Source organism: Micromesistius poutassou (assembly GCF_964030765.1).
Source record: "Micromesistius poutassou genome assembly, chromosome: 4".
Classification (NCBI taxonomy): Eukaryota; Metazoa; Chordata; class Actinopteri; order Gadiformes; family Gadidae; genus Micromesistius; species Micromesistius poutassou.
Window position 1 is genome coordinate 9156824 of NC_140274.1, and position 27959 is coordinate 9184782.

The following is a 27959-nucleotide window of genomic DNA, read 5'->3' on the forward strand; positions in this document are numbered from 1 at the left end:
AAATATGTGATGATGATGAAATCAAACAAGCAAAATCAAGCACAATGACAGAAATTGTCCATGAGATCTTCTACAGGACCCAGTGCATGACTACCAGTGCAATGCGTGACAGTGGTTACTTCCCATTGCAAATAGGCGCGGTCCTAACCGGCAAAGAAATAGGAGAAGGAGATGAAGATAGTAGAAGAAACAGAAAGAGTGAGACAACAATAGACACAAATAAGAGAGTGAGAGATTGAGATATAGACAGAAATAGGACATATAGGACAATAGGACAGACGGACAGCCAGAAAGCTGGTCGGTAGGCAGGCAGCCAGATAGACAGACAGACTGAAAGAGAGTGAGAAGGAAACACAGATTGAAAGAAAGCAGTAAAAGAGATTGATAGGATGAATAGACAGACAGACAGACATACAGACAGCTGGAAGACAGTCAGACGGACAGGCTGGAATAAAGATAGTCATACAGACAGACAGAAGGAAACACAGATTGAGAAGGAGAGCGATCATGTGACTGAGAGAGCCAGGGGAATTCATAAGGATTTCACACAGAGGCTGTCTCTGTGCGCTAATGCAGTGTGAAAAGGGGACTATGACATATTGATCATAACACTCACCATCATGCTCATTGCTACCATTCATGTAAATGCAGGAAATATGTTCGTCCCGGCTGAAAGATGAAAACCCTCAAAAGCTGAATGGCTTTACTTTGACCTGCTGATTCAGCATTTTGAATTTAGATGTATGTGATTCATAAACTAAAAGGCCTACTAAAAAATTGTCACCTTCAGAAAAATGCAGTGAATAGCCTAATTAGATCAATGTAGGCTATTGATCCATTGCCAATGCCTCAGGTGGATTAGGAAATGATTGTGTCAATCAAAAATCAGTATAGGCGAAAATCAATAAAACTATTTAGGCCTACCTCCAAAAATGGGTCAGAGGGCGAAGAATACAAAATATATAGGCGATACATTTGTACATTGACTGTTTTCATTCAAGGTTATTTTATTTAGATGTCCTATCAAGCAAATTAACACATATTTTAATAACTCCACCTACATTCGTTTTTTTCGAATATGGGTGTAGCCGCTGTTCATTTATTTATTATTCAATTAATTAACAAATCTCTCCGTATCCATACTTCTCTAACTAACCTGTCTGCTCCATTCCCGCGCATCAAGAGCAAGACATCAGCTGATGAAATACGTCACCAGCCAGCCAGGAAGTTCGCCCTCCTCCAGTCAGTGAAGTGAGGGCAGAGAACCGAAACAACTGTAGCGAGCAAAGTGTCGGATCACATTCCAGCAGTCAAGGCGTTATATCCTCATGTTTTCATAATAGCCACATGCCGCGGTTTCTTTGGACGGGGGAGAAACCACTCAATTTATGAGTTTCTTGCCATGGAGAAGTTCATTCCTGAAGAGACAACTTTCAATTGGAAACTGGAGATTTTTTGACAAGTTTAATTATTTCCCCCAAAACTTTTCGAACTAAAAAAAAAAAATGGCCCACAGGAGACATGCCCTACTATGGCTATTTTTCTTCCGTTTGTGTTTCGACATTTGTGATGGACACTTTGCCGTTCCACTCAAACTATACCTTGGGAAGTTCAACTTTTCTCGGGATGTAGACCTGACGCCTCTGCAGCAAACGCCAGGCGCGAGTGGAAACGGGCTTTCCTTGGCCTCTGACCCCGCAGGTATAGTCAACTTTTTAGATATGGTCAACAACTTGGAAGGTGACTCGGGGAGAGGCTACTACATCGAGATGTCCATAGGCACCCCTGCTCAAAAGGTATGGTTTGTTCATCTCCATTCACTGTTATGAGCTCACTGGTCTAAAGTCGCTGTTTTCTGTTATTGATGTAAAAGGGAAACGCAGAAAATGTGGATAATTTCAAGCTTTGTTTTATAGGCATCATATTTAACCTCCTTTATACAATTATGACTATATTTCTGCTGGATTGAACGCATTTATAAGACCTTTTGGTCAATAGGTATTTTCATATACTGGAATCTGTTTCTCATTGATCCTCATCTCCCTATGAACACGTGACCCTGGAAGCTGAAGGGTGTTGCTGGGTGAATGCATGATCGCATGCTATTGTAGGATACAATAATCTCCCCCCAAAATAATAAAAAAAATAAACAAATCTACACATTAATGTAAGAACACAGCAAAGTGAGGACACTATTCACCAGGTAGGAGGACTGCTGGGCATATAGGATAAAGGGGTTCATTATGTAGGACAGCCTGGGGGTGGGGGGTCCTTTAACGCCCCTGCTCACATGCACTCACATGATGCCTGCCTTGAGGAGGGCCGCTGCTTCCCTCAGGACCAGGCAGCTGACTAGGATTAGGAGGCTCCCGGGGGATCTGTACTGTTCTCTGATCAGAAGGAGTCGGTCCCCCTGAATTTCAGCTTGAACATATTTAGTGTTTAATTGTGTTTTCAATGGGTCTCACAAAATCAACAGGGCAAATGTATCATAGCGTACTTCATAAAACAAAAAATCAGTTGAAGTAGACATACCATTGAGTTGTGTTGAAGCTTGTGAAAATGACATAAGGAAGTCAATCAGCCATTGTGTTTCAGCGTGAAGACAGGAAGATCAGAGCTGTTTAATACTCTTTCAGAAGCACAGCCCATGGTCATGAAGGCGTAACATTAATTCTTGCCCTTGCCTCACCTTGTGTTGGCCTCGGAGGGAAATGTAGAATATTAAAGCAGCATATTATGTATTTGGTTGTTTAGCAGATTATGTCTGCTTGTACACGATTAGTGTGTATTTGCCAGAGCATTATTAATTGCACATTATACTATCGGGGTCCAATAGTCGTGTTTTTTTTCATTCATTAAACCTAACCCTACCTAGTGTACAGAAATATAGATTTAATGGAAATACCTTTTAGAGATAAAGATATATATATAGATAGATGGATATAAATGCCTCCTCTACAAGGGGGAAATTATTACTCCCACCATTAAACGCCAACTAATGTGCACTCTGAGGATATAAATAGAAATATTACCTTTGCATAAAAACAACAACAAATTAGATCCCCCAGCCGATGGACTCATCCAATTAATTTCCCCTCAGTTTGTTTAGGTCGTTTAAAAATAACCTCTTTTATCTCCACTCCAATTTTATTACCCCCCAGATAAAATAACAAGCGATGTGTGATTACACCGGACCCGCTTTTAAATGAGACGCTATTCAAATGAGCCACTAATTGACCCATCTGTTAGCAAGGCGGAGAGACATGGGCTGGAGCACCTCACATCTGCTAATTGGTACAAACAGGTAGCAGATGCACGCTGCCACCAGCCAGCCACAGCCAATTAGCCAGGGAAAGCTGCGCGACATGGGGGCTTGTGTTGGCGGCGGCTGTGGTGGTGGTGCAGGGATTTGCCTGAGGCTAATCAGGCAGGCTACGGCAGGGGGAAAAAAAACGTTTTGATTGGTAAAGGTTATAGAAACAGGGGTTAAGGACTCCACTGCCACTTCCATAAACAGGCTTGATAGTGTGTGTGTGTGTGTGTGTGTGTGTGTGTGTGTGTGTGTGTGTGTGTGTGTGTGTGTGTGTGTGTGTGTGTGTGTGTGTGTGTGTGTGTGTGTGTGTGTGTGTGTGGTTTTAACACACACACACACACACACAGGGTGGATGGATGGATGCCCGGCCAATGAGCAGGAACTGATAAGCCTGGCAGCAACAGAAGGGGCCAACCAGGCCTTCTAAGGGCCAACTTAACGAGCATGTAACGCAGCATTCATCATGGCACACTGGTTTTAATTAAAACCGCATGGCCATACTTAACAGGTTGGATGAAATGCCATTCGGTTCATTGTACCAATATTGAATGCAATGTAGACAATTCACCATTTCATTTTTCTCACGGTTGAAGAAACACCTGACTTCCTGAAAACGAAAACTTCCTGCCCGGCCAGTCTTCTTTGGGCAGTGGCAGCCACAGAGGAATGAGGATGGAGTCAGGTTATTGTAACTTGCCATGTGGAATGGATTCGTTGCAGTCACATTTCTCGGACACCCAGCCCACAGCTAGTTTTTTTTTGTTTTCAATGTCAATGCCACCATAGGAAAGGAGTCAGGGAATTTGATGTTACCTGTGCATCTCATTCAGCTGGATAGTCCTGTTAAACATCCACGATAATAAACGACAAAACCCTCGTGTTGGGACAACGTCTGATCACCACTAATACACTTTTAAGCCGAACTGGAATGACAAGCACACTCCTCTGTAGGAGATTTATAGGAGCTCTGAGGTTGGTTGGCCGTTTACGGCTTGTTTAACACTGGGGGATGTTTGGTTAGGAGTGTTTATTGGTCCAGCTGGCCACTGTGCGGACTGTGGACATGCCAGAGTTCTATTAGCTAATTACAACTTCTTTTCTCATTCAAGTCGATGGCAGGGAGACAACATTATATATCCTTTATCAACACCGATGTTCACGTGAACCATCGCAGGGATGCCAGCCAGCACAGGACGGCAGGGAATGGTTTCCATAAATCCTCTGGTCCAAGAGTCTCTGATTAGATGATTATTATACTGTATTTTGACATTTTTTAACTTTAATGGTGGTGAGAACGGCCGCTAACAGCCCTACGGCCCTGACATTTTGAAATTATGCTGTCCCCCCCCCATATTCATCAGTAGTAAAACAAACCGGAGATATAGCGAATCATTATTTGATTGTGTTTTGATCAAATGTGTGCTGAGGCCACATGATTGGTGAAATGAAGGATTTCCGGCGAATTAGTTTACACACTCGTTGCCCAGGATTAGAAAGACGTGTGCGTAGGACTGTTTTTACAAGCACACATGACTTCTGCATGTCACAGCCCAAATATGATGAGCTGCCCCATAACTTTAGATTGGTTGTTTTTTTTAACTCCCATTGTTTCCATTGTATTTGATAAACCATATTGTATCTGAATATCTAGTAGATTCAAATATCAAATTGATTAATCTCCTATTAAGTATTCCATCTCCATTTGCAGGTAGAAAGGCCCACGGGAGGATTAAGAAAGGGCTTTCCACTAAACCTTTTTGCTCACAAACTCCAAAGTCCACAAACTAAACAAGCCTTGTGTTTTTCAGCTCAACATCCTGGTAGACACGGGCAGCAGTAACTTTGCAGTGGCGTCAACCCCACACCCGTTTATCACACACTACTTCAACACTAGCCTGTGAGTCCCCATCGCAATGCAAACACATCATACAAATACAATGGGTGTGTCTGTGTGTGTACCTGCACATTGAACGCTCTATTGTCTCTATTTGTTTGGGTTTAGGTACAGACACACTTAATACATACTTATAATTAATGTTTACCATACTCGACTGTTATACAATTCAAAACATACATTCATGAAGATTATTTGAAATGAATACTGGTAAATATTAAGTGTGTAATACTAGACCTAAGCCTGGATGAATCATTCATCAGAATTGGTGTATACGGGGTGAAAGCCCTCTCACATTGACATTGACCCTTTCAGTTCCACTACTCATTGAGTCTGCTTTAACAATAAGTGTGAATATCACAACGTTATATTCGTATACGTTTTCCTCCAATCACAGAGAATAAGGCTTGTGTCCCTTTCAGCTCCACCACCTTCCAGCCCACTGGCCGGACTGTTGCCGTCAGGTACACCCAGGGCAACTGGGAGGGTGGGCTGGGCATAGACCGGGTCTCCATCCCCAAGGGACCCAATCAGACCATCACCATCAACATCGCTGCCATCACTTCCTCCGAGGGCTTCTATCTTCCCGGGGTGAACTGGCAAGGCATTCTGGGCATGGCGTACCCACTCCTGGCACGGGTAAGTAGAGTGTGTTAATATCTGAAGGGAGGAAGGAAAGGGAAGGGTGGGAGGAAGGATGGAAGGGAGGAAAGCGAAGGAAGGTCATTAAAATCATGAAGCACCGTTTGAAATTGCATGCAAATTAAATGTTTGCTGGCTATGTTATATTATGTTAGCTGGTTAAACATTGTTCTAGCGAAGTTTACTTTATTCAAGTGAAACATTTCTTTTTTTAAACCAGTGCTTGTGGGTTGATGATTAATCATAGACAGAAAAGAAAACCCGCAGAAACAAGTGTTGGCCTCTAGCCTGCTGCTGAACATGATCAAAGAACAAACCAACAGCCCTCACTCCCATTGATCTACATTAAGCTACAGCACAGCGGATATCACATATACTGTATGCGCGTCACTAGGAATGCTGCAGGGGAAAACTCTCTGCAGCGGGAGAAGGAGGAGCACAGGGGGGTTGGGAAAGTCAACCTCGGCGCAACTGTTGCGTTCAGAGGGATTCTCCCTCTGGCAGCGATCTGGGAGATCAAAAACTCTCAAACGGAAGATATCCTCACACTGACCACTTTGTGTCTCGAATGCCTCAATTGATACATTGGCCCGGTCTGTCTCGGTGCTATTAGGCATGCATCACATGCACTAATCCAGCTGGTGGCATGAAAAAAAAAACAGCTAAAACTATGCAGGGCTCACAAAGACACATTCGGTTCAGTCAAGGCGAAAGGGACCTATGACCATGTTGCTCATTTTGTTGCCTATTCTGTTTGACTTATCTATGCCCCACCCCTCCAGACACACACAACATCCGTTTAATTTATGATATTTCTTTCTTGCTTCCATTTAAATATAGCAAATCTCTTTTTGCTCATGGAGTACTGTTGATGGAGCCTTCCTCCGATCACCATTTAAGTGATCTGAAAACAAGGCAGCAAACATGGTAGCTGGGACAACAATGTCATGTTTGGTTGTTGCGATAGCAACCTTGGCAACAACTGTGGAGGGACAACACTAAAACAAGGATGGCGTTCAGTGAACAATTCTTGAGCCACATCCGAGCTCACACCAATTCGATTCCTTTTATTGGCCTCATTTCTAACTGAACTATTTCTTTATTAAAAGTGCAGTGTGTGGAATTGAGTTGCTTCTAGCGGAGCAGAAATAAAATCAAACTTATAAGTAGGTTTTTACAAGTGTATAATACCATGAAAATAAGAAATTTGTCATTTTATATCATAAGGAGCAGGCACTATTCCACATTGGCATGTTACAATATTGTCAATAATAAAAAAAAATAACTCTAGGAAGAAGGGGGTGGTGCTACCCCCATGGCTACGAAGAGGGGTGAGGGGGTGATGGATACAGTTGGTTGTAATCTGCAGCCTCACCGTCAGAAGTTGAAGCCATGTTGGACCTTTAAGCCGTGTAATATCTTGAATGAAACAGAATCAATAGAGGACTCCAGCCATGTCAACGTTAAACTTTTGGATACTCATTTTCTGTACATTTCAATAAACGCAATTTAAAGCAACGTGCCGTCTCCTCTATCTCCCTGGCCCCCTGCAGCCAGACTCCTCGGTGGAGCCCTTCTTCAACTCCGTAGTGCGCCAGACGGGCATCCCAGACATCTTCTCCCTCCAGATGTGTGGCGCGGGGGACTCTGCCGGCGGCGCCACGGACCCCCCCGGGGGCAGCCTGGTGAGTAGACCGCGGCGGCGGGCGTCGGATTAGGAAACGATTCCGATCACAGGGTGTTGCACTCTATGCATAAATGATTAGCCGTTTATCTCCGCTTCATTTTTAAACTGCACAGACTTAAGCGGCGCCGCGGGGCCAGGAAGCGGGTCGGCTGGCGGAACGGAGAGGCTCGCTGTGCGCGCAGCACGCGGTCGCGTTCGCCGAGGCTCTCCTCCCGATGTGTTTGGCCCGCTGGAGGCTCACTCTAGTTAGCGTGTTGCTAATGACGCTAAGAGCCCACATGGCTGAGAGCAGGGCTGTGGCACTCTGCCAGGCGGCTCGCCGCCCTTGTGTGCTGTAGAGGCAGATGGATGAGATGACACAGTGTGTGTGTGTGTGGGGGGGCACACGTGCACCTGTGTTTGTGTGTGTGTGAGCACATGCACCTGTGTTTGTGTGTGTGTGTGTGTGCACGTGCACCGGTCTTTTTGTGTAGAGGCGTGCACGAGCGTTTGTAGCTTCAGGCATATTATCTACCGTACTCTGCTGCCAGGATACGCGCGCAAGGATAAAGCCAGGGCTTTATCGGGTTCCCAGAGTGCTGCTCTTTTTCCCAGCCGGTCACGCACTGAGCACAGCCCTGTTGTTTGTTCCAACTCCCAGATCCTGGGTGGAGCCGAGCCCACGCTGTACCGAGGCCTCATGTGGTACACGCCCATCAAGGAGGAGTGGTACTACCAAGTGGAGGTGCTGAAGCTGGAGGTGGGGGAGCAGGGTCTGAACCTGGACTGCAGCGAGGTAAACCCGGGACCTGGCCTTTGCCAATTGTAACCGGGAAAAAAAAACTAAGGCCTTGTTTAAGATTTGAACGCAGAAAATAGTGACATTTATCGACATTGGTTTGAAATCTGTGTAGGAAAAAGTAGATTACAAATCCACGTGGTTTGGCAACAATAAGAAACATTGAAGAATTCATATATTCTCACTTAATTAATGTCATCCAAGCTAAACCAGGGAAATAAACAAAAACTCAAATGACATTTATCTCTAATGGTAACAACGCCTTAGCTAGCATGTGTTAGCCTTTGATTGTCAACAGTGACCTGCTTAGTCAGCCCCTGTTTGTCATCGTAGTATAACATGGACAAAGCCATCGTGGACAGTGGAACGACCCTGCTGCGACTTCCTGCCAACGTGTTTAACGCGGTGGTGGACGCCATCACGCGGACTTCTATGGTACGTTAGCTTCTCTGCTCACGCGTTCACGGTCACATGGCCGCTGTCTGTTATGCAAAGCTGACGTGCATTGAGTCTCTGAGGCTGTGGTTGTGGAAATGGAGTGGGAGATGTAGTTCTTAGGTCTTTCTTTTGAACACATCTTAACAATAACGTTTTGAAAGATTCACATTCCATTCATTTTGGTTGTTGTCGTGTCTGTGTGTCGACTGACCTGACTTCTGTTCTGTGTCCGCCCCGCGTGCCGTCTGTGTTCACCCCAGATCCAGGACTTCTCCTCTGGCTTCTGGGAGGGCACCAAGCTGGCCTGCTGGATGAAGGGGGAGACACCCTGGAGGTTCTTCCCGAAGATCTCCATCTACCTGAGGGCCAGCAACACCAGCGAGTCCTTCCGCATCACCATCCTCCCACAGGTACACACGCACAAATACAGACACGTAAGCACCGATGAACCCACGGTGCGAGTGACTGTCTCGATTGGTCCGTCCCCCCAGCTGTACATTCAGCCAATCACAGACGTGGACAGCACGCTGGACTGCTTCCGCTTCGGCGTCTCCTCGTCAGCCAACGGCCTGGTGATCGGAGCCACGGTCATGGAGGGCTTCTACGTGGTGTTCGACCGCGCCCAGAAGAGGGTGGGGTTCGCCGTGAGCAGCTGTGCAGGTGAGCGGGGTCCCTGTACAGGGCAGACAGCATAAGAGCTATTCCTCTGTGGCGATATCTGCCATATTGTCTCAAAGTAACCTTTGAGACAAAAATGAATGTTTTAATTTTTAACCCGCGTTCAAAGGCTTTTACTGGTTCTGGCCTTGGGTGACCGAGGAGCTAAAACAGATGTATTTCATTTGCACTAGTCCCAAGAAGTCATGCAAAACATTTAATTTGAAAAGTAAAATTGGCTCATATTGATGGCTAAATATTGGTAAATATCAACCTCTTCATCCAAAAATAAGTGTTGGTTAAAGATTATTAATGCTTTCTTAAAACAGTCACGAATAAATGACACAGCTGAACAGCTACTTTAAGGTTACCATGTGAATGTCCACCTTGGCTGGGGAGGTTCCTGGGGGCCAAATTAAAGTACAAACCACACCATTGTTATTACAATGAGCAAACTGTATCAGGGACAGACATTGGCCTGAAGCTTCAAGAAGTCTCTGCCGTGTGACTGGAAATATTTAAATTCCTGGGTGGGGGAAATTGTCTCTCAATAAGGTCACATGACAATATTTCCTGTTTAAAAAAAACAAAACATACTTTATTTTAATATGTGTGAAATGTAAGTTGTCAGTCGAGAACATCTTTATTTTGGACACTAGTGTTTTTATTGTTAAAGTACCACTCATCCCAACACCAATAGGGATATATATATATATATATATATATATATATAATTATTATTTTTTTTTTTCTCCCATCACATGAGGCCACCAAGCTAGAATTTAACTTTTTTCAATTTGTCCCATTATGCTCCCGCACCATGTCATAACCCAGTGTGCTACGCCTTGTGCTGACACAGTAGTAACCAGTAGTAAGCAAATAGGATAACTATCCGCAAATAGTTATCCTATTTGCGGATAGCAAATAGGATAACAGGATGGGGATCTGTATGAGGTATCTGTATGACAATTTCAGCGTTTAGTTATTTATTAACTATTCACTTTATTTATTTAAGTCTCCCACAGTTTTATTTATTCACAAACGTCTAAAGGTTTTAGACCGAATTAATTGAAGCATGGTTGTTTTAATGCCTTGTTTCCATTTAGCTCAGAAGAGAAGTAATTATCAAAAAAATGTCAAGTTTAGGATTATCATAGTAAGCAAAAGTAAACAACATATCCCAGGTTTCCGTGTGTAATTGTAATACTCTGAGTAGCCATGGGCTGGGAACCATACGCTGCGAACGCATAGACAAAAGTCAGACTTGGTGTGCTTCAGACATTCAACGTGTTGTGCTGCGTTTTCCCCCGGCACCTGGTCCGCAGTGAGCGGGGGTGCGGCGCTGTCGGAGATCGCCGGGCCCTTCTCGGCATCCGACGTGGGGACGGACTGTGCCGGCAGCTCCCTGAACGAGCCCCTGCTGTGGGTCATCTCCTACGCCATGATGGCCCTGTGCGCCACCATCCTGCTCATCCTGCTGCTGCTGCTGGTGCTGCCCTGCCGCCGCCGCCACCGCTCGGGGGAGATCACGGACCAGTCGTCGCTGGTGCGCCACCGGATCAAGTGACTGAGACGAGGGTCTGCCACCACCGGTACCTCCACCGGCAGCGCCCCCCCCCCCACCGCCACGCCCACCATCACCGCCGCCAAGCAGGGCCAGCAGCAGCAGCAGCAGGCGGCGGCGGAGGCGGTGGTGGTGGTGGTGGTGAGGGCTCAGTAGGCGGAGCCGAGACGGCAGGTTGGCGGGTGTGGTTTGACACCGCCCCTCCCAACCTCTCGTTGAACAATGACAATCGGCCGGACTGCAGCTGGTACGCTGTTGGCAGACCTGGTTTCTAGTTCACTTATCCGGGACCCTTTTAGGTCAAGGCAAACGCACCATGGCCGTTTATTTGTAAGGCGAGTTTACCAATGAATTCTCCCAAAAAGCGTCCCCTTCCAGGGACGCTGTACCATGAAGAGTAATATTTGATATGTGGAAGGGCTAAGAATAATATTTTTGACATGAAGGATGGAGTCCATTTAGTGCCTTGTATTTATGTACGTTTCCTACTGCAAACGTCTTCCGTCATTGGGATGAAGAATCGATGTCTACACAGAGCTTGTAATACATTTTAGTCCAAGGGCTCTTCTTGTGTGGAGGAATTGATCAATGACTTGAGACTTAACTTAATTGCACTTTGCATCTAAAGCTGATAACAAATGTTCTATAACTGAAGATTCACTTTGCTATGGGTGTGGAGTCGTTGTAATTAAGACGAATAGTTGTCTTTTTGTAATTTGTAATTTTCACTTTTAATTGTAGTAACACTGTGTGTGTGTAGAATTTGATAATTCACTTTCTATTTGTTTTAGGAGGTGACTATGGCCCCTAGATTCCCAAGGGCATATTTCTACCATAGTTATTATGCAAATCACAATTATATGCCAAAGAATGTGTTGAAAGCCGATAAACAAAAAGCGTCCGGGGATTTGGGCAGCCGTGCCATTCACTGCACCTGATGCACTGAAATGTTCAAAGCCATCGGCTCACTGTTAAGGGCACTGACCAGGTATAGCTATGTCTTTTCGGCACCATTTTTCAGACCGGTTTTGCTTTTAGAAACAATGACTGCACACTCAACTTAGTTTACATGATGTTCCAATTGTAAAGTCCCTTTTAAAACAGGTCTGAACTGTAATACCACAGCTTAGATGGTGCAATACATCACATGGGCAGCTTAACCAGCTTTGTGTATTTATCATGTGACCCCGAGAATGAGTTTATTGTAACACTATGAAATCCGATTGTGTGCCCAAAGTATGTTTTAAAACGTGAGTTTTTTTCCTGTGCCAAAATGAACACACCTTAAATAAATAAAAAGAGTGAACTGAATCAGGAAGATAACTCAAATCCAGATTTTGTATTTGTTTACAACCAATGGAGGGCATTAATTTCTCATCACTTCATACTGACAGGAGAAACAAGGATGCTTCATAATAACTTTTAATCAACGAATACAAACATTTTAACTTGAGCTTTTGAGTAACCAGGGCCTTACTTTATACTACTCATACAAACTTCATTGCATTTTGCTTTTCAATTCAAATACTTACAAAACGGCACTTAAATACAAGTTAAAAAAATAAATCTGTACATCTTTTAATGTTAATAATACAAATTCATGGGCTCAAATATCAGCCGAAAAATATTGCTAAAAACAATCACACTACCCAATCAAGACGCCAGAATGGATTCATCGTGAGACTTCTACAGGAGAGGAAATCAGACGGAGCGTTAATTAGAACACATTAGTGAACACCATTCATCTCACTGCTGAACACACCAGAAACCTGTCTCACCTTCATCTGTCGGTGGATCCAGCTCAGGAAATGGCTGACGTTGCCGTAGACACCGGGTTTGTCGGACAGGTCGCCCTGCCCTCCCCAGCTTGCGTCCCCCACCAAACGCCACACGCCGTCCTCCTCAAACACCAAAGGGCCTCCGCTGTCACCCTGGAAACCAATTCATAAACACATAGAAGCCTGCTGTACATACTTACATACTGATGTATTCTGCTAAAGGGGTGGAATGGCCACAAGTCATTCAATTAATTATTCTGCACCATTGGTCTCTGGGGTCTCGTAAGGATGGGACAGTGCAGCTGTTGTTCTCCCAGGCCTAAAAGCCTGTCATATTACAAATGGAGGACTCTGTACAATCTAAATATACTGTATATAAAAAATAAAAGCGTTATTGTTTAATGTACCACATCATGATGAACATTACATACATCTTGTCTGACAGTCATTGGGAAATTAATTAAAGGAATCTTTTAAGCAATGGAGCCATCTGAACATATAAAACCAAACTGTAGGGGCGCAGTTAAGCCTTGTTTTATGATTTTTTACGAGATATTCTAAGGAAGATTAATTGATTCACGAAAATAGACTATCAGAAGGGGATTTTATTTCTGTAGTAGTCAACATATTGTTGATTTAAAACATTTACAGACACTTATGATTGCTAGTTCTGGCCAAGTATGTGCTCGCCGTTTATAGCAAATAACATGATTGCAGATCAACAATCCAGCAACATGATTGGTCCGATCAAATATGAAGCGACAGAGAGAGACTCCAGATGAGCAATCTCAAGTCTGATTTGTTCAGACTTTATTAGGCCTATGTGTAGTAAAATAGGTCTTGAAATACAGTGCATACAATTTTAGCATTTGTTGTCCAAGTGAGCAATCCTAGGATTTACCACAGGATTGACATGTGGTCGCCCCCCCCCCATTACACCGCTGCGATAAAAGCCTATTGAGCTTGAGAAGACCTATGACGTCTTCATTAGTCTCATCAGTGGTCGACATGCTTAACTCGAAACCCTTTACCGATAGGTGACACATTTCAGAACACGCATGTGTCTGTGCATGCATGTGTGTGCTTGTGTGTGTGTGTGCATGCTTGTGTGTGTGCATGCGTGTTCTTGTGTGTGTGCATGCATGCGTGTTTGTGTGTGTGCATGTGTGTGCTTGTGCGTGTGTGGTTTATTTGGTTTATTTGTCATTTATTTTACAGTACATGTGCTGGGTCCTACCTGGAACATGCTGTGGTCACCCTTCATATGTTGAGCACATATCATGTCCTGGGTGATCCTGCCCTCGTAGGCGTGGGAGCTGTTACAGGTCTCGCTGTCCACCAGCTCTACAGCAGCCTCCATCAGGCTCAGAGTGTCTTAAAACACAAACATGTGTTACTGGTTAATGTGGAGAGATTGGATATTTTTATATTTTTAGGTGCCAAGCACAAAGTGCCTCCTCATCCTCATCGTCATCTGCTTATCCGGGGTCGGGTCGCGGGGGCAGCAGCTCAAGCAGGGGGCCCCAGACTTCCCTTTCCCGGGCCACATTGACCAGCTCTGACGGGGGGGAACCCAGAGGCGTTCCCAGGCCAGTGTTGAGATATAATCTCTCCACCTAGTCCTGGGTCTAATCCGAGTTCCTCCTGGATGACTTCTCACCCTATCCCTAAGGGAGGAGCCAGCCACCCTCCTGAGAAAACTCATCTCAGCTGCTTGTATCCGCAATCTCGTCCTTTCGGTCATCACCCATCCCTCATGACCATAGGTGAGGGTAGGAACGAAGATCGACCGGTAGATCGAGAGCTTTGCCTTGCGGCTCAGCTCTCTTTTCGTCACAACAGTGCGGTAAAGCGAATGCAATACCGCCCCCGCTGCTCCGATTCTCCGGCCAATCTCACGCTCCATCGTACCCTCACTCGCGAACAAGACCCCGAGGTACTTAAACTCCTTCACTTGGGCTAAGGACTCATTTCCTACCCGGAGAAGGCAATCCACCGGTTTCCTGCTAAGAGTCATGGCCTCAGATTTTGTGGTGCTGATCCTCATCCCAGCCGCTTCACACTCGGCCGCCAGCTGATCCAGTGAGTGCTGAAGGTCACAGGCCGATGATGCCATCAGGACCACATCATCTGCAAAGAGCAGTGATGAGATCCTCAGATCACCGAACTGCAACCCCTCCCCACCACGACTACGCCTCGATATGCTGTCCATGAATATCACAAACAGGATTGGTGACAAGGCGCAGCCCTGGCGGAGGCCAACACCCACCGGGAACGGAATTGACTGGCTGCCGAGAACGCGGACACAGCTCTCGCTTTGGGAGTACAGAGATTGGATGGCCCTGAGGAGTGAACCCCTTACCCCGTACTCCCACAGCACCTCCCACAGTTTCTCCTGGGGGACCCGGTCATATGCCTTTTCCAAATCCACAAAACACCTGTAGACCGGATGGGCATACTCCCAGGCCCCCTCCAGGATCCTTGCGAGAGTGAAGAGCTGATCCGTAGTTCCACATCCAGGGCCGAAACCGCATTGTTCCTCTTCAATCTGAGGTTTGACAATCGGCCGAACGCTCCTTTTCCAGCACCTTAGAGTAGACTTTCCCAGGGAGGCTGAGAAGTGTGATACCCCGGTAATTGGCACACACTCTCTGGTCCCCCTTTTTGAACAGAGGAACCACCACCCCGGTTTGCCATTCCTTTGGCACTGTACCAGACTCCCACGCAATGTTGAATAGGTGTGTCAACCAAGACAGCCCCTCAACACCCAGAGCTTTTAGCATTTCTGGCTGGATCTCATCAATCCCTGGGGATTTGCCACTGTGGAGATGTTTAACTACCTCAGTGACTTCCACCAGGGAAATTGACGACAAACCACCATCAACCTCGAGCTCTGCCTCCATCATAGAGTGCGTGTTAGTCGGATTCAGGAGTTCCTCAAAGTGTTCCTTCCAACGTTCAACTACCTCCTCAGTCGAGGTCAACAGAGTCCCACCCTTACTGTACACAGCTTGGATGTTTCCCTGTTTCCCCCTTCTGAGGTGTCGGATGGTCTTCCAGAAACACTTTGGTGCCGACCGAAAGTCCTTCTCCATGTCCTCTCCCACACCCGCTGCTTAGCCTCCGACACGGCAGCGGCTGCAGCCCTTCGAGCCCGCCGGTACCCTGCAACTGCGTCAGGAGTCCTCTGGGATAACATACCCCGGAAGGCCTCCTTCTTCAGTCGGACGGCTTCCCTGACCACCGGTGTCCACCACGGTGTCCGAGGGTTACCGCCCCTTGAGGAACCTAAGACCCTGAGGCCATAGCTCACCGCCGCAGCTTCAGCAATGGAGGCTTTGAACACCGCCCACTCCGGCTCAATGCCCCCAACCTCCACAGGGATGCTAGAAAAGCTCCGCCGGAGGTGTGAGTTGAAGATTGAAGAAGCTGAAGAAGTTGAACGCTCTCTAGGACGGGGGCCTCCTCCAGACGTTCCCAATTCACCCGCACTACCCGTTTGGGCTTACCAGGTCTGTCCAGACTCTTCCCCCATTCCCTGATCCAACTCACCACCAGATGGTGGTCGGTTGACAGTTCTGCCCCTCTCTTCACCCGAGTGTCCAAAACATAAGGCCATAAGATCAGCTGACACGATCACAAAATCGATCATCGATCTTCGGCCTAGGGTACTCTGGTACCAGGTACACTTATGAGCACCCTTATGTTCAAACATGGTGTTCGTTATGGACAATTCATGACTAGCACAGAAGTCCAGTAACAAACGACCACTCGGGTTTAGATCAGGGAGGCCGTTCCTCCCCACCATGCCTCTCCAGGTGTCTCCATCGTTGCCCACGTGGGCGTTGAAGTCTCCCAGCAGAACTACGGAGTCCCCTACCGGAGCCCCATACAGGACTCCATTCAGGGTCTCCAAGAAGGCCGAGTACTCTGAACTGCTGTTCGGTGCATACGCACAAACAACAGTCAGCGTTTTCCCCCCCCACCACCCTTAGGCGTAGGGAGGCGACCCTCTCGTCCACCGGGGTAAACTCCAACACCGCGGCGCTCAGCCGGGGATTTATGAGTATCCCCACACCCGCCTGGCGCCTCACGCCCTGGGCAACTCCAGAGAAGAATAGAGTCCAACCCCTATCCAGGAGTATGGTACCAGAGCTGAGACTGTGCGTAGAGGTAAGCCCCACCAGATCTAACTGGTAGCGCTCCGGTTCATTTCCCCACAGTGAGGTGACGTTCCACATCCCCAGAGCCAGCTTCTGCCACTCGGGTCTGGTCCGTCGGGACCCCTGACTTTCACTGCCACCCATGTGGCAGCGCACCCGACCCCAGCAGGTCTCCCTGCAGGTGGTGGGCCCACAGGGTGAAGAGGGGGGGGGGTGCCACGTAGCTTGTTCGGGCTGTGCCCGGCCGGGCTCCGTGGCAAACCCGGCCACCAGGCGCTCGCCGGCGAGCCCTCCGTCTGGGCCTGGCTCCAGACGGGGGCCCCGGGCTTCCTCCGGGCAGGGTCTCTCCTCCTCTTTTTTGTATTGTATTGGGGTCTTGTGAACCATTCTTAGTCTGGCCCCTCACCTGAGACCACTCTGCCATGGGAGACCCTACCAGGAGCACATGGCTCCAGACAACACAGCCCTCAGGTTCACAGGGACACACAAACCTCTCCACCACGATAAAGTGACGGTTCCAGGAGAGGAGCACAAAGTGCGAGGCAACCTATTGTAATCGTTAGTTTTATTATTATTCCGACACGTTTGACTTACACAGCCTAAACCACTCGCACGCTTTTTATGAAACTTACTAGACCTGTAGAGGTTGACCCAAGATTAACAGATAGAAAATATTACACTGATTGGCCCAAAGGTGGCGCTATACCAACTGTCCAAAAATGCAAACTTTGCACAAGCATATCCCGTAACCGGTTTGACCTACACTCATGAAACTTTGCTCACACATGCATATCCACATGCTGAACAAATATGCCTCAAGAACCTATGACTTCCGGTTTCCATATTTGCCACCATTTTCAATTTAGTTAAAAACAGTAAATTGCCTAAGGATCCCAGGTTTTTGGACTTTGACAAAAATCCTTTAGCCCATAGAATCTATGGACCATTATCTTCAATCTGACATAAATATTAGTCTGTACACTAAAGTTTAAAGCACCCATGAGCCATTGACTTCTAAAAGGGGCGTGGTTTAAACCGTGAAAAGAGTTAAATGCTCATATCAACATCTAGTTGGACTCCTATGATGTTGACTCAATACAAAAGTTGTTCAGACAATTTTCAAATAGGGCGTGGCATCGAAATGGGCGTGGCCTGTCACTAAAATCACCACAGTTCATAGACGCAATGTTTGATTTAAGCAGGACCAATTTAGTGGCCGTTGGGGCCCAAAGTTCCAACTGCTCAAGTGAAATGAAGTCGATTGGCAAAACAACATGAAAAAATCTTCAAATTTTAACTTAACGCCAAAAGGCAGGGTTAACTTAACCCAATCGTTATCAAACTTGGGATAGTCCAAGGCACATGGGTCAAGATGAAACTGTCAAAATTGTATCTAAATCTGCCTAAAGGTGGCGCTATAGCAACAGTCCAAAAATGCAAAAATTGTCATCGCCATTTTGTGGTCATTTTCACTTTTTCGCCTTGTATTTGAATGAACTCCTCCTAGGGAATTTATCGGATCTGCTTCAAAATTGGTCAGTACAGTCAAAGAATTGTGCTGAATTAACGCTGTACAATTTGTGACTGTATATTGAAGGGAGTGTCCGTGGCGTGACGTCAAAGTTGGCCACTTTGAATGGAATTTCACAGTGATGCCATTTTTGGCATTTCAGGGTTCTATTTTAATTAACTCCTCCTACAGGTTTTATCGGATCTGCTTAAAATTTGGTCAGTACAGTCAAAAAATGTTGCTGAATCAATGCCGTTCTATTTGTGACTGTACGTTGAAGGGCGTGTCTGTGGCGTGCAGTCAAAGTTGGCCATTTTGAATTGTGTGGTCTTGTATTTGAACGGACAAACTTATCAGATCTGCTTCAAAACTAGACAGTACACTTGAATAATGTTGCTGAATGAACGCCATGCTTTTTGTGACTGTACGTTGAAGGGCGTGTCCGTGGTGTGCCGTCAAAGTTGGCCATTTTTGGTTAGGTTAGGTTATACTTAATGGTTAGGGTTATGGTCTGTGTCACGGTCTTAATGGTTAGGGTTAGGTTAGGGTTAGAGTTAGTCTATGGTCTTAATGGTTAGGGTTAGGTTTGATGGTTTATTGGTCGGTAGGGTTAGGGTTAGGTTTGATGGTTTATTGGTCGGCCTATGTTTGGCACCGTAAAATGCTGCTCACAGCTTTAATTATAATTATGTCAACATTTCATGAATACAAAAAGAGGTGCATTTTCTGTTTATGTTGTCATGACAGAGATATCCTCTGGTAATTCCATCCTGGTCAATTTATCATTATAAAGACATCCCAAACAAATGTAATGTCAACTTGTCATGACCAATACAACTTCTGGTAATGTCACTTTGATTGATGTCAACTTGTCATGACCAAGAAAACTTCTGGTAATGTTACTTTGATTAAAGTCAACTTGTCATAATCAAGACAACCCAAACAATGTCAACTTGTCATAACAACAACTGAATGACACACCAAAGTCATAAACATTTATGACATGTTCATAACATTTATGACAAGTTCATGACAGTGTCATGTCATAGTTATGACAGTGTCATGACACTCTTATGTAGACACCTTCAAATAGGGTTAAGTGTTACCAAAATAAATAATAATTTCATGACTGCATTAGGCCTTTACCAAAAATGTAATTCTATCCTCCACCTAAACCTTTATACTGTGAGCTAGTCAAGAATCTAAAACAGGATGGAATTACCAGAGGATGTCATAATCGTCATAGGTTTCAATGTTGGCTCCAGCCTGTAGGACATGGACATCCACATCCAACTTCTACGTCATAATCGTCATAGGTTTCAATGTCTGGTTGCAGCCTGTAGGACATGGACATCCACATCCAACTGCTACCGCCATAATCGTCATAGGCTGCAGCCAGACATGGATGTCCATGTCAGGCTGCAGCTTTGACTTGGATGTCCATGTCATGCTGCAGCCTGACTTGGATGTCCATGTCAGGCTGCAGCCTGACTTGGATGTCCATGTCAGGCTGCAGTCCGACTTGGATGTCCATGTCATCCAAGCCAGGACATCCAAGCCAGGAAATTACATCCAAGTCTGGCTGCAGCCAGACATGGACATCCAAGTCAGACGGCAACCTGACATGGACATCCAAGTCATGCTGCAGCCAGACTTGGATGTCCATGTCTGGCTGCAGCCTGACTTGGATGTAATTTCCTGGCCTCCATGTCAGCAGTTGGATGTCAGGCTGAAGCCTGACTTGGATGTCCATGTCATGCTGCAGCTAGACTTGGATGTCCATGTCAGGCTGCAGCCATACATGGATATCATCGTAGGTTTCAATACTGTCTGGCTGCAGACAGACATGGATCTCCATAATCGTCATAGGCTACGTCATAATCGTCATAGGTTTCAATGTCTGGCTGAGGCCTGTAGGACATGGACATCCACATCCAACTGCTATGTCATAATCGCGTGTGTGTGTGTGTGTGTGTGTGTGTGTGTGTGCCTGCGTGCATGCGTGCGTCACTTATTAGACATTGTAAGCATCATCAGGTCACAATTTGTGCCAGAATAATATGACTTTAATCAGCTATTATCACGTATTCTTATCAGCATCTGACCTGTACTACCTTGATTTGGTGCTCCGCCGAACCCCAGCACAGAGCAGTTCTGAGTCGGGAAGATGTTCACTCCCGTGTTGGGGAGACACACAGCTCCGATATCACTAGAGACTTGGAAGGGAAACAGAGTTAAGAAATTAGATCATTTTCACCTCATTAGCGGCACTGGGTACACCTGAGGTTGGACCTGCCCTACTGTAACTGGTGGTGCCTTCACATGCTATGGAAATGATGGTAAATACCAAAAGGTGACGTGAAAATTGCACATGAATACCCCCTCACGTCGTCATTTCCACTGGAGAGCTCGTAGAATATTTTGATACATGAGCTGCCGAGATGATATAACCTTTAACCTTTTCAACAGTCACAGGTCAGGATCTGTGCGTCCGCCATGTTTCATTTCACTACGACAACAAAAGCACTTGAACACAATGCACTCGTAATTTCCAGTTCACAAATGGAAAGGATCATCTTTTCCATAGCACGTGAAGGCAGCATAGGCCTGACTTCAGTGGCTCTTGTGAGTTTTAGCTTTAAGTACATTTCTTTTTTTTGCTTCGTAATGAGGCACCTAATGCACTTTATTTAAGCCTCCCTCTTCTGTACTCCCCTTTGGGTTAAGGGAGGTTGTTTTTTTTTAGCACTTTTAGACTGTTACTGTGGTTGAGGACAATGCAAATAAAGATGACTTGAAAGCGTTGTCAGTACTTGGTTACACTCTATTCACAGGTATGTTATTTAAAAATAATAATAATTCTCCCCATTTTTAGTTTGTCCTCTTGTGTATTAGATGCTTAAAATTAGGCACGTTTTGGAATAGACATTATCATAAATTGTCCTTAAATAATTATGGGACACCCACCCGTGATGTTCAGGGGCCCGGACAGCTGGACCAGGGCTATGTCGTTCTGCATGGTCAGTCTGCTGAAGCCCTCGTGGGCCACGATGCGGCTCACAGAGTGGGGGGGGCTGAACAGGTTGTCCCTGGACTTCTCTATCCCAGCATACAGAGTCCAGTCCTCAGGGTGGAGGTCACTGCGGGAGCACGAGAGACAGGTGCTGCTGGTCAAGGTGGCTGATAAAGCAACTAAAGTCTTTAAATCATATTTAAACCCTAACACAGATGTGCCCTCATCATGTGCTACCCTCATATAACATATCCATGAGGGAATGAAAACTATTAATACTAACCATGAGCTTATTTAGAAAATGAACATGTATATGTATGTTTTTTTGCCAATAGGAAAATCTCCAGGTTGTTATTTTGAGGTGTAACATAGTCAGTCAAACAAACGAAAAAAACTGCGTAGATCTTAAGGAAAATCGATGTAAATCATGGTTGATTAATTCTAGTCTACACAACACACACAGACCCATCCCAGTGTAGGCCTACACACACACATACACACCCATCCCAGTGTAGGCTTACACACAGACACAGACTCACCCGGTGTAGGCCTACACACAGACACACTCTCAACCCGGTGTAGGCCTACACACACTCACCTAGCCACACAGTGTGCTGCGGTGACGACCCAGTGGGGGGTGATGATGGCTCCTCCACAGCGGTGCACACCCCCCAGCCGCAGACTGACCACCCAGGGCCAGTCCCCCCGGACCCCCTGCACCTGCTGGGGCCCCCCGGCCAGACCGCCAGAGCCCCCCTTCCCCCTGCCACAGTCTGAGGGCAAGATGAGCTCCGTCAGATGGGAGCAGAGGTGACCTGTGTCTCTCTGGACGGGTAGCTAAGAAGCTTGTGTCAGGATTAGAGGTAAAATTTCATCTCCCTTTTTATTTTATATTCTTTTATTATTATTTTGAATGATATACTGTTATAATATTACTATTATTATTTATTACTCACCCCAACACGTGAGATTAATAAATGGTTATATTACCTATGTTATGTTATCACACGTTTTTAGAATTACTCACCGTGTGTCACTGTGTGATCACTGTGTGATACAGTGAAAAAATAAATATATAAATATATAAATAAAATAATAACTATACCTTTATCGAAGTTCATTGCACAACAAAATCAACTAAATCTGATTATTTTTGATTGACAGAGGTAAGGGGGAAGGGGGAGGGAGAGGGGGAAGGACTGCTCACCGGTGCAGCGCAAGGACACCAGTCTGTGGTCGGGACATGTATCACTGTAGATGAGACAAAGACAAAAAATGAATACTTTGTAAGTCATTGTTTATTTAGTGAGTGAGTGAGTGAGAGTGTGAGTGAGTGAGTGTGGCTAAGGCCTAGCATTATGGCGGTGTGCTCCTACCTTTGAACAGCAGGGGGCTCTTACCTGAGGACAAGCTGCTGAAGAAAGGCCACCTCGGGGCTCCACCCGGGTCTGGGAGTGAAGAACCCACGGTCAGACCCCACCTGATGCTGCCCTGACGCCACATAGGTGCTCCTGCCCAGCACAACACATCGTTATACGTTAACACTCATTTAATGAAAGAAAATCGGATGATATATACGTTAAAGGATCGAGGGACAAATGCATTACAAACATGTACAGTATATGATTAAATCAAATTACAGTCTATAGTGAGTATATCAAAATAAACCCCATATGTCAACAAAAATGTACTGTACACTGGTATTCTCATCATAGTTATTGAAGTGTCAAAGACACTCTTATTAGCTCTGCTGCCTGTGCGTCGATCAGAATAGATATTCATCCCACAGATTCCCTCCACAAGTGGTTACTTCATCATCCGTCATAGGTCGCGCGATCACATGATCCTTACCGGTCGTATCCCATCAGCTGACAGCTGGCCCGCCCCTGGTGGTCCGTCCAGCCCTGGGAGCACACGCTCCTCCAGGAGCCGGTCTGTGCGGAGTAGGCCTGCAGGAGGGAGCTGGGGCCATACAGCCTCACTGCACCAGCCACCAGGAAGAACACAGCATGAGCAACCAACCCCTGGCCCCTCTCACTGCATACCTCCCTGGAAGGTTTAGTGGCAGGGCAAAGGGGGTACCATCCGATATTTGAATTCATATTTAAATGATTGATATAACCCCTAGGGCTTCAAACAACGTAACCCCCCCCCCCTCCCACGCCTGTGTTGTTGTGGGGGTCTTCAAGCCAACGTCTGCATGGTTTTGCCACAGCAGCTAATTGTCTCTCTCTCGCCCTCCGGCGGAGCAGCACACTAACGTATCTTATTGATGCAATACACACTGCTGTCTTTACACCTTGTGTATATTTTGCAGTTTAATTCTGCTTATGTTTAATTAACGTTGTTTAATAACAACTATATATATATATATATATATATATATATATTACCATTGACTGCTGGGAGTCGAACCCCTGACCACTAGACTATCCTGCTATGTTCATATAGAGGAACCCTGACATCACTTAATGTTTATATATATATATATAGACAACCCTGCCACAGCACATATGGAACATCATGTGACACGTGCGCATGCGTGCGTGTGTGCATGTGTGTGTGTGATGAGTCATGTCTCATGTGATACGTGTTTGTGTGTGTGTGATGACTCATGTCAAGGTGATGTATGTGTGACACATAGAACATGTTATGTATACACACACACACACACACACACAACCGCCCACTACACACCCACAGGAGCTTGAGCTGTCAGGGCTGTGTGTGTGTGTGTGTGTGTGTGTGTGTGTGTGTGTGTGTGTGTGTGTGTGTGTGTGTGTGTGTGTGTGTGTGTGTGTGTGTGTGTGTGTGTGTGTGTGTGTGTGTGTGTGTGTGTGTGTGACACACACACACACACATTACGTACAGCAGGAGGATTCGTCCTGGCCTCCCCGACAGTCTCTGATGCCGTCACACCACTGGGACTTCCAGACACAGCCGACGTCCCCACACGCCACGCCGCGCATGCAGGGAGACGACCCTGCACAGCACAGAGGAAACATCATGGGACACCTGTGTGTGTGTGTGTGTGTGTGTGTGTGTGTGTGTGTGTGTGTGTGTGTGTGTGTGTGTGATGACTCATGTCAAGGTGATGTATGTGTGACACATAGGTAGGACATGCCATTAATGTTATTCCACATTATAACCCCCCCCCCCCAACCCAAAGACAGCCAGACACAGAGACAGACAGACACACACACACACCCCAAAACCTTGCATTCTTGCATTAGCTGGCTGAATATACGTGTCACTGTACTTACAGTAGTAACCAAAGAGTACACCGGTCACCAGGAGCAGAAGAAGCAGGCTATAGACTATAGCCATAAAGTAGCGGCCACACCAGTGTCTAACACCTAGAGATATAGTAAGCAAGGGTGGCAATGGAAAGTAAGACACAAGACATGAAATGCCTCTTCATTTACCCTTGACAATTCATGCCAATAAGATAGGTGGCATATTGAACCTATAACTAAACAATGAATCAAATAGAAAGAGCACCATTTTTTTTTATGAAGTAATAAGATTAATAAATACAACGGATGTTTAAGCAAGTAATTTTACATCATATTGCAAACATCTTTCTCAATGTATACTATCCTTGTATTGCTAAATGCTGCACAAACTAAACTGCTGAAGTGCAGTTACGAAGACTTACCAAAAAATACAAATTAACATTTTCTAAATAAGCAAAAAAAAAAAAATGCTTTTACAAACACAATAATATAGTTCCATACAGTACCTTTGTGCTTAGGGTCTGAGGGCAGGACCTCAGGCGGTGCCGGAGGATCACACGGCGGCTCTAGATGGTGAATGTACTGCGGCTCCTGCTTGGACAATCAATATATTAGTTGATACCCGCTGATGAAAGGGTGATCTAGGTCCACGTACTGAGAGTATTCAGTGGATCATGGATGGATTGACAGCCAAACATGAAAAGGGTTGGATAGATTTTCTATACTTTCATTGTGGATAGATTTCCTATACCTTAATTGTGATTATAGCAGTCACAATTAAATGATAGTAGCAATTAGAATTGTCTGCAATGAGAAGGACCACTCTATTTTTAATCATGTAAAATACAGCATTAGAATATGTAAAGTTGTTTAAAATTAAAGAATACAAATTGCAGCTTACCTGATTGGTTGTCATTTTGTATGTTCCCCCTTAGGAAATCGAAAACCCTATAGTATAGTTCACACAACTCTGCAGTTGTCTCTGATCTCTCGAACCACCTGAACCAATAAGAAGGAGTATTTGACCACTTGTAGTGGACACACCTCGTCCATCGGGAGGGCGAGCGAGAGAGCGAGAGAGCACACATTTAAGACAAAAGAGGATGTTCTGTAGGTTTGTGGCTTTTATTGTGAAATCCAAGCACCAGTTTACAGTGGGGCATGCAAGCGAAGGTCATAAGTCATGTTGAATGCTTATGTAAAATCTTGATTTGACTCAAAAAGTTACAGTATAAGGAAGAAGCATTTATAAAAAAAACATTTATAAAAATGTTTAGAGCAAAGTTATTAGTTATTACAATTGAACACATTCTTTGTTAATTTACAGTTTTAGGAACAGTCTTTCAATAATAACAGTCAAGTTGACATTGGTAACAGAGCAAAAGAAGGACGGCAGTCAGAATAAAATGAAACCGATTCATTTATAAGGGAAATGCAGCACGCCCTCCAATACATTCACATAAGGCAACATTGTAATAAGGCTTTTTTTTAAACTAAATGTAATTATTCTTGTTTATTATTCTAATAACGTTGTCTCACTCTCATAAAAATCCCTGCTTTGGTATATTACAAAAACAAAATAGCCGATTCATAGATACGTTGAAATAAACACAAATACACTTTGTGTGGTGTGCTGTGGTCCCACGTCACTCACCCTGGTGATGAAGCAGACCCATCCTCCGCTCTCCCATGCTCCTCTTTGGGTGTAGCGTGCAGAGTTCACCACAAAGGTATGTACTGGGTTCAACAGCTTGTGCTCATCTGGTGATACATTTCTCAATAATGACTACAGAGAGGATACCCGTCTCAAATAACCTGCAGCTGTTACCTGGATCACATGTAATGTCCTGTTGCATAGCACAGCATGCTCCAAAGCAGCCAACTGCAACTAAATGATTAAACCTATAAAGGACTTTGACAACGTCAAAGTAGATGGAAGACTGAACAAGGGACCATATATATATATCTATATCTAATATATCTATATCTAGATATATATAGACATTCTTACATTCTGCTGCCAGATCAAAACAAAAAATGAGAAACATAACTGGCCATGCCTCTACTGGTCAAGTTACTCTACTGGCTCCTCTACTGGCCATGACTCTACTGGTAATGGAACTCTACTGGTCAAGTTACTCTACTGAACTCTACTGGATATGACTCTACTGGTAATGGTACTCTACTGGCCGTGACTCTACTGGTAAAGGCATCAGGTTGGATTTGCTCTATGGTTATATATTAATAGTTGCAGCACACCACACCACCACCCCGTCTACACCCAGGCCTGCCACCCGGAGAACAGCCGGCTGAGGTTGGCAGGGTCCATGGCCTGCTGGATGAGCAGGTTGACCTGGCCCCCCACACTGAGCACCGCCCCCTCCTCCACCCCCTTCAGCTTCTCCTGGAGCCGCAGCAGCACGCGCTCCGCCACCTTGTTGAAGTTCTGGCTGTCACTGCTGTGGGGAGGGGGAGGAGAGGGAGACAGAGGGGGAGGGGGGGAGAAGAGAGAGAGAGAGAGAGAGAGAGAGAGAGAGAGAGAGAGAGAGAGAGAGAGAGAGAGAGAGAGAGAGAGAGAGAGAGAGAGATTGATAAAAAGAATGAACCGATATACAAACTAGGAAAAACACATACGGAAATGGTTTGAGATCAAAACAATTAGAATTTGCCATTTTGTTGTAAAAAACAACTTAAATAAACCATTACTATAACAACTACACATTTCTGCTGCATGTATTTGTTCAGAAGCCCCCCCCCTCTCTAGTCACCCTTCTTCCTTCCTCTTATACAGTAACCTTATAAGTACAATCAAGATCTACCGTGATCATTAAACATGACCTATGTACGCTTGGTACTGGTCCTTTGATTTCACAAAAAAGGCCACCTCTCTCTCTCTCTCTCTCTCTCTCTCTCTCTCTCTCTCTCTCTCTCTCTCTCTCTCTCTCTCTCTCTCTCTCTCTCTCTCTCTCTCTCTCTCTCTCTCTCTCTCTCTCTCTCTCTCTCTCTCTCTCTCTCTCTCAGACCCACCTGCCCTTGGAGTGGTGGTCCACGTCGTCGGCTCCCAGGGTGGGGTGCAGCGTGGCGTTGAGCTCCTGCTGCTCTACGTGCTGCAGCTGGAAGGCCTTCAGGGGGTTCATGGTCCAGTCGAACAGCGGGTCGTACAGGAGCACCTGGGCACGGGACGGGGGGGCAGCAGGATGGGTGAGGAGGGGCGGGGTGGACGGACCACGGGATGGTGGACCTGGCATCAAGGCATCAAGAGGGGTAGTAAGGTGAAATGAGG

The 27959-nt window shown here is 45.6% G+C and overlaps 3 protein-coding genes across 3 annotated transcripts in view; 1 reads left to right on the top strand and 2 right to left on the bottom strand.

Annotated features, from left to right (window-relative positions):
• Positions 1-1283: 1283 nt before the first annotated feature.
• Positions 1284-12282, top strand: bace2 (beta-secretase 2). The gene is made up of 9 exons (XM_084467137.1): positions 1284-1796; positions 5125-5213; positions 5633-5849; positions 7406-7537; positions 8180-8314; positions 8651-8752; positions 9016-9165; positions 9247-9415; positions 10738-12282. Exons 1-9 carry the CDS (start codon positions 1506-1508, stop codon positions 10977-10979), a joined length of 1527 nt encoding a protein of 508 aa, XP_084323263.1. The 5' UTR covers positions 1284-1505; the 3' UTR covers positions 10980-12282.
• Positions 12283-12629: 347 nt separating this feature from the next.
• Positions 12630-26352, bottom strand: LOC311341501 (transmembrane protease serine 2-like; the record flags this gene model as incomplete). The annotated part of the gene is made up of 11 exons (XM_084466335.1): positions 12630-12662; positions 12755-12907; positions 13992-14128; positions 20542-20643; positions 21395-21567; positions 22039-22213; positions 22648-22670; positions 22841-22951; positions 23292-23421; positions 24310-24423; positions 26331-26352. The coding sequence occupies 11 exons, from the start codon at positions 26350-26352 to the stop codon at positions 12630-12632; spliced, it is 1173 nt and encodes a 390-aa protein (XP_084322461.1).
• Positions 25813-27959, bottom strand: part of atm (ATM serine/threonine kinase) — a 39189-nt gene continuing 37042 nt past the window's right edge. The window contains exons 62-63 of the mRNA XM_084467130.1: positions 27704-27846; positions 25813-27135 (exon numbers count right to left, since the gene is read on the bottom strand). Of these exons, the coding sequence (XP_084323256.1) occupies positions 26952-27135; positions 27704-27846 (327 nt within the window). The 3' untranslated portion in view covers positions 25813-26951. The remainder of the gene's footprint in view (positions 27136-27703; positions 27847-27959) is intronic.

Coding starts and splice junctions, on each gene's coding strand:
- bace2 (XM_084467137.1), top strand. CDS start 1,506: ATGGCCCACAGGAGACATGCCCTACTATGGCTATTTTTCTTCCGTTTG. Junction 1,797..5,124: donor TAGGCACCCCTGCTCAAAAG/GTATGGTTTGTT, acceptor TGTGTTTTTCAG/CTCAACATCCTGGTAGACAC. Junction 5,214..5,632: donor CACTACTTCAACACTAGCCT/GTGAGTCCCCAT, acceptor TGTCCCTTTCAG/CTCCACCACCTTCCAGCCCA.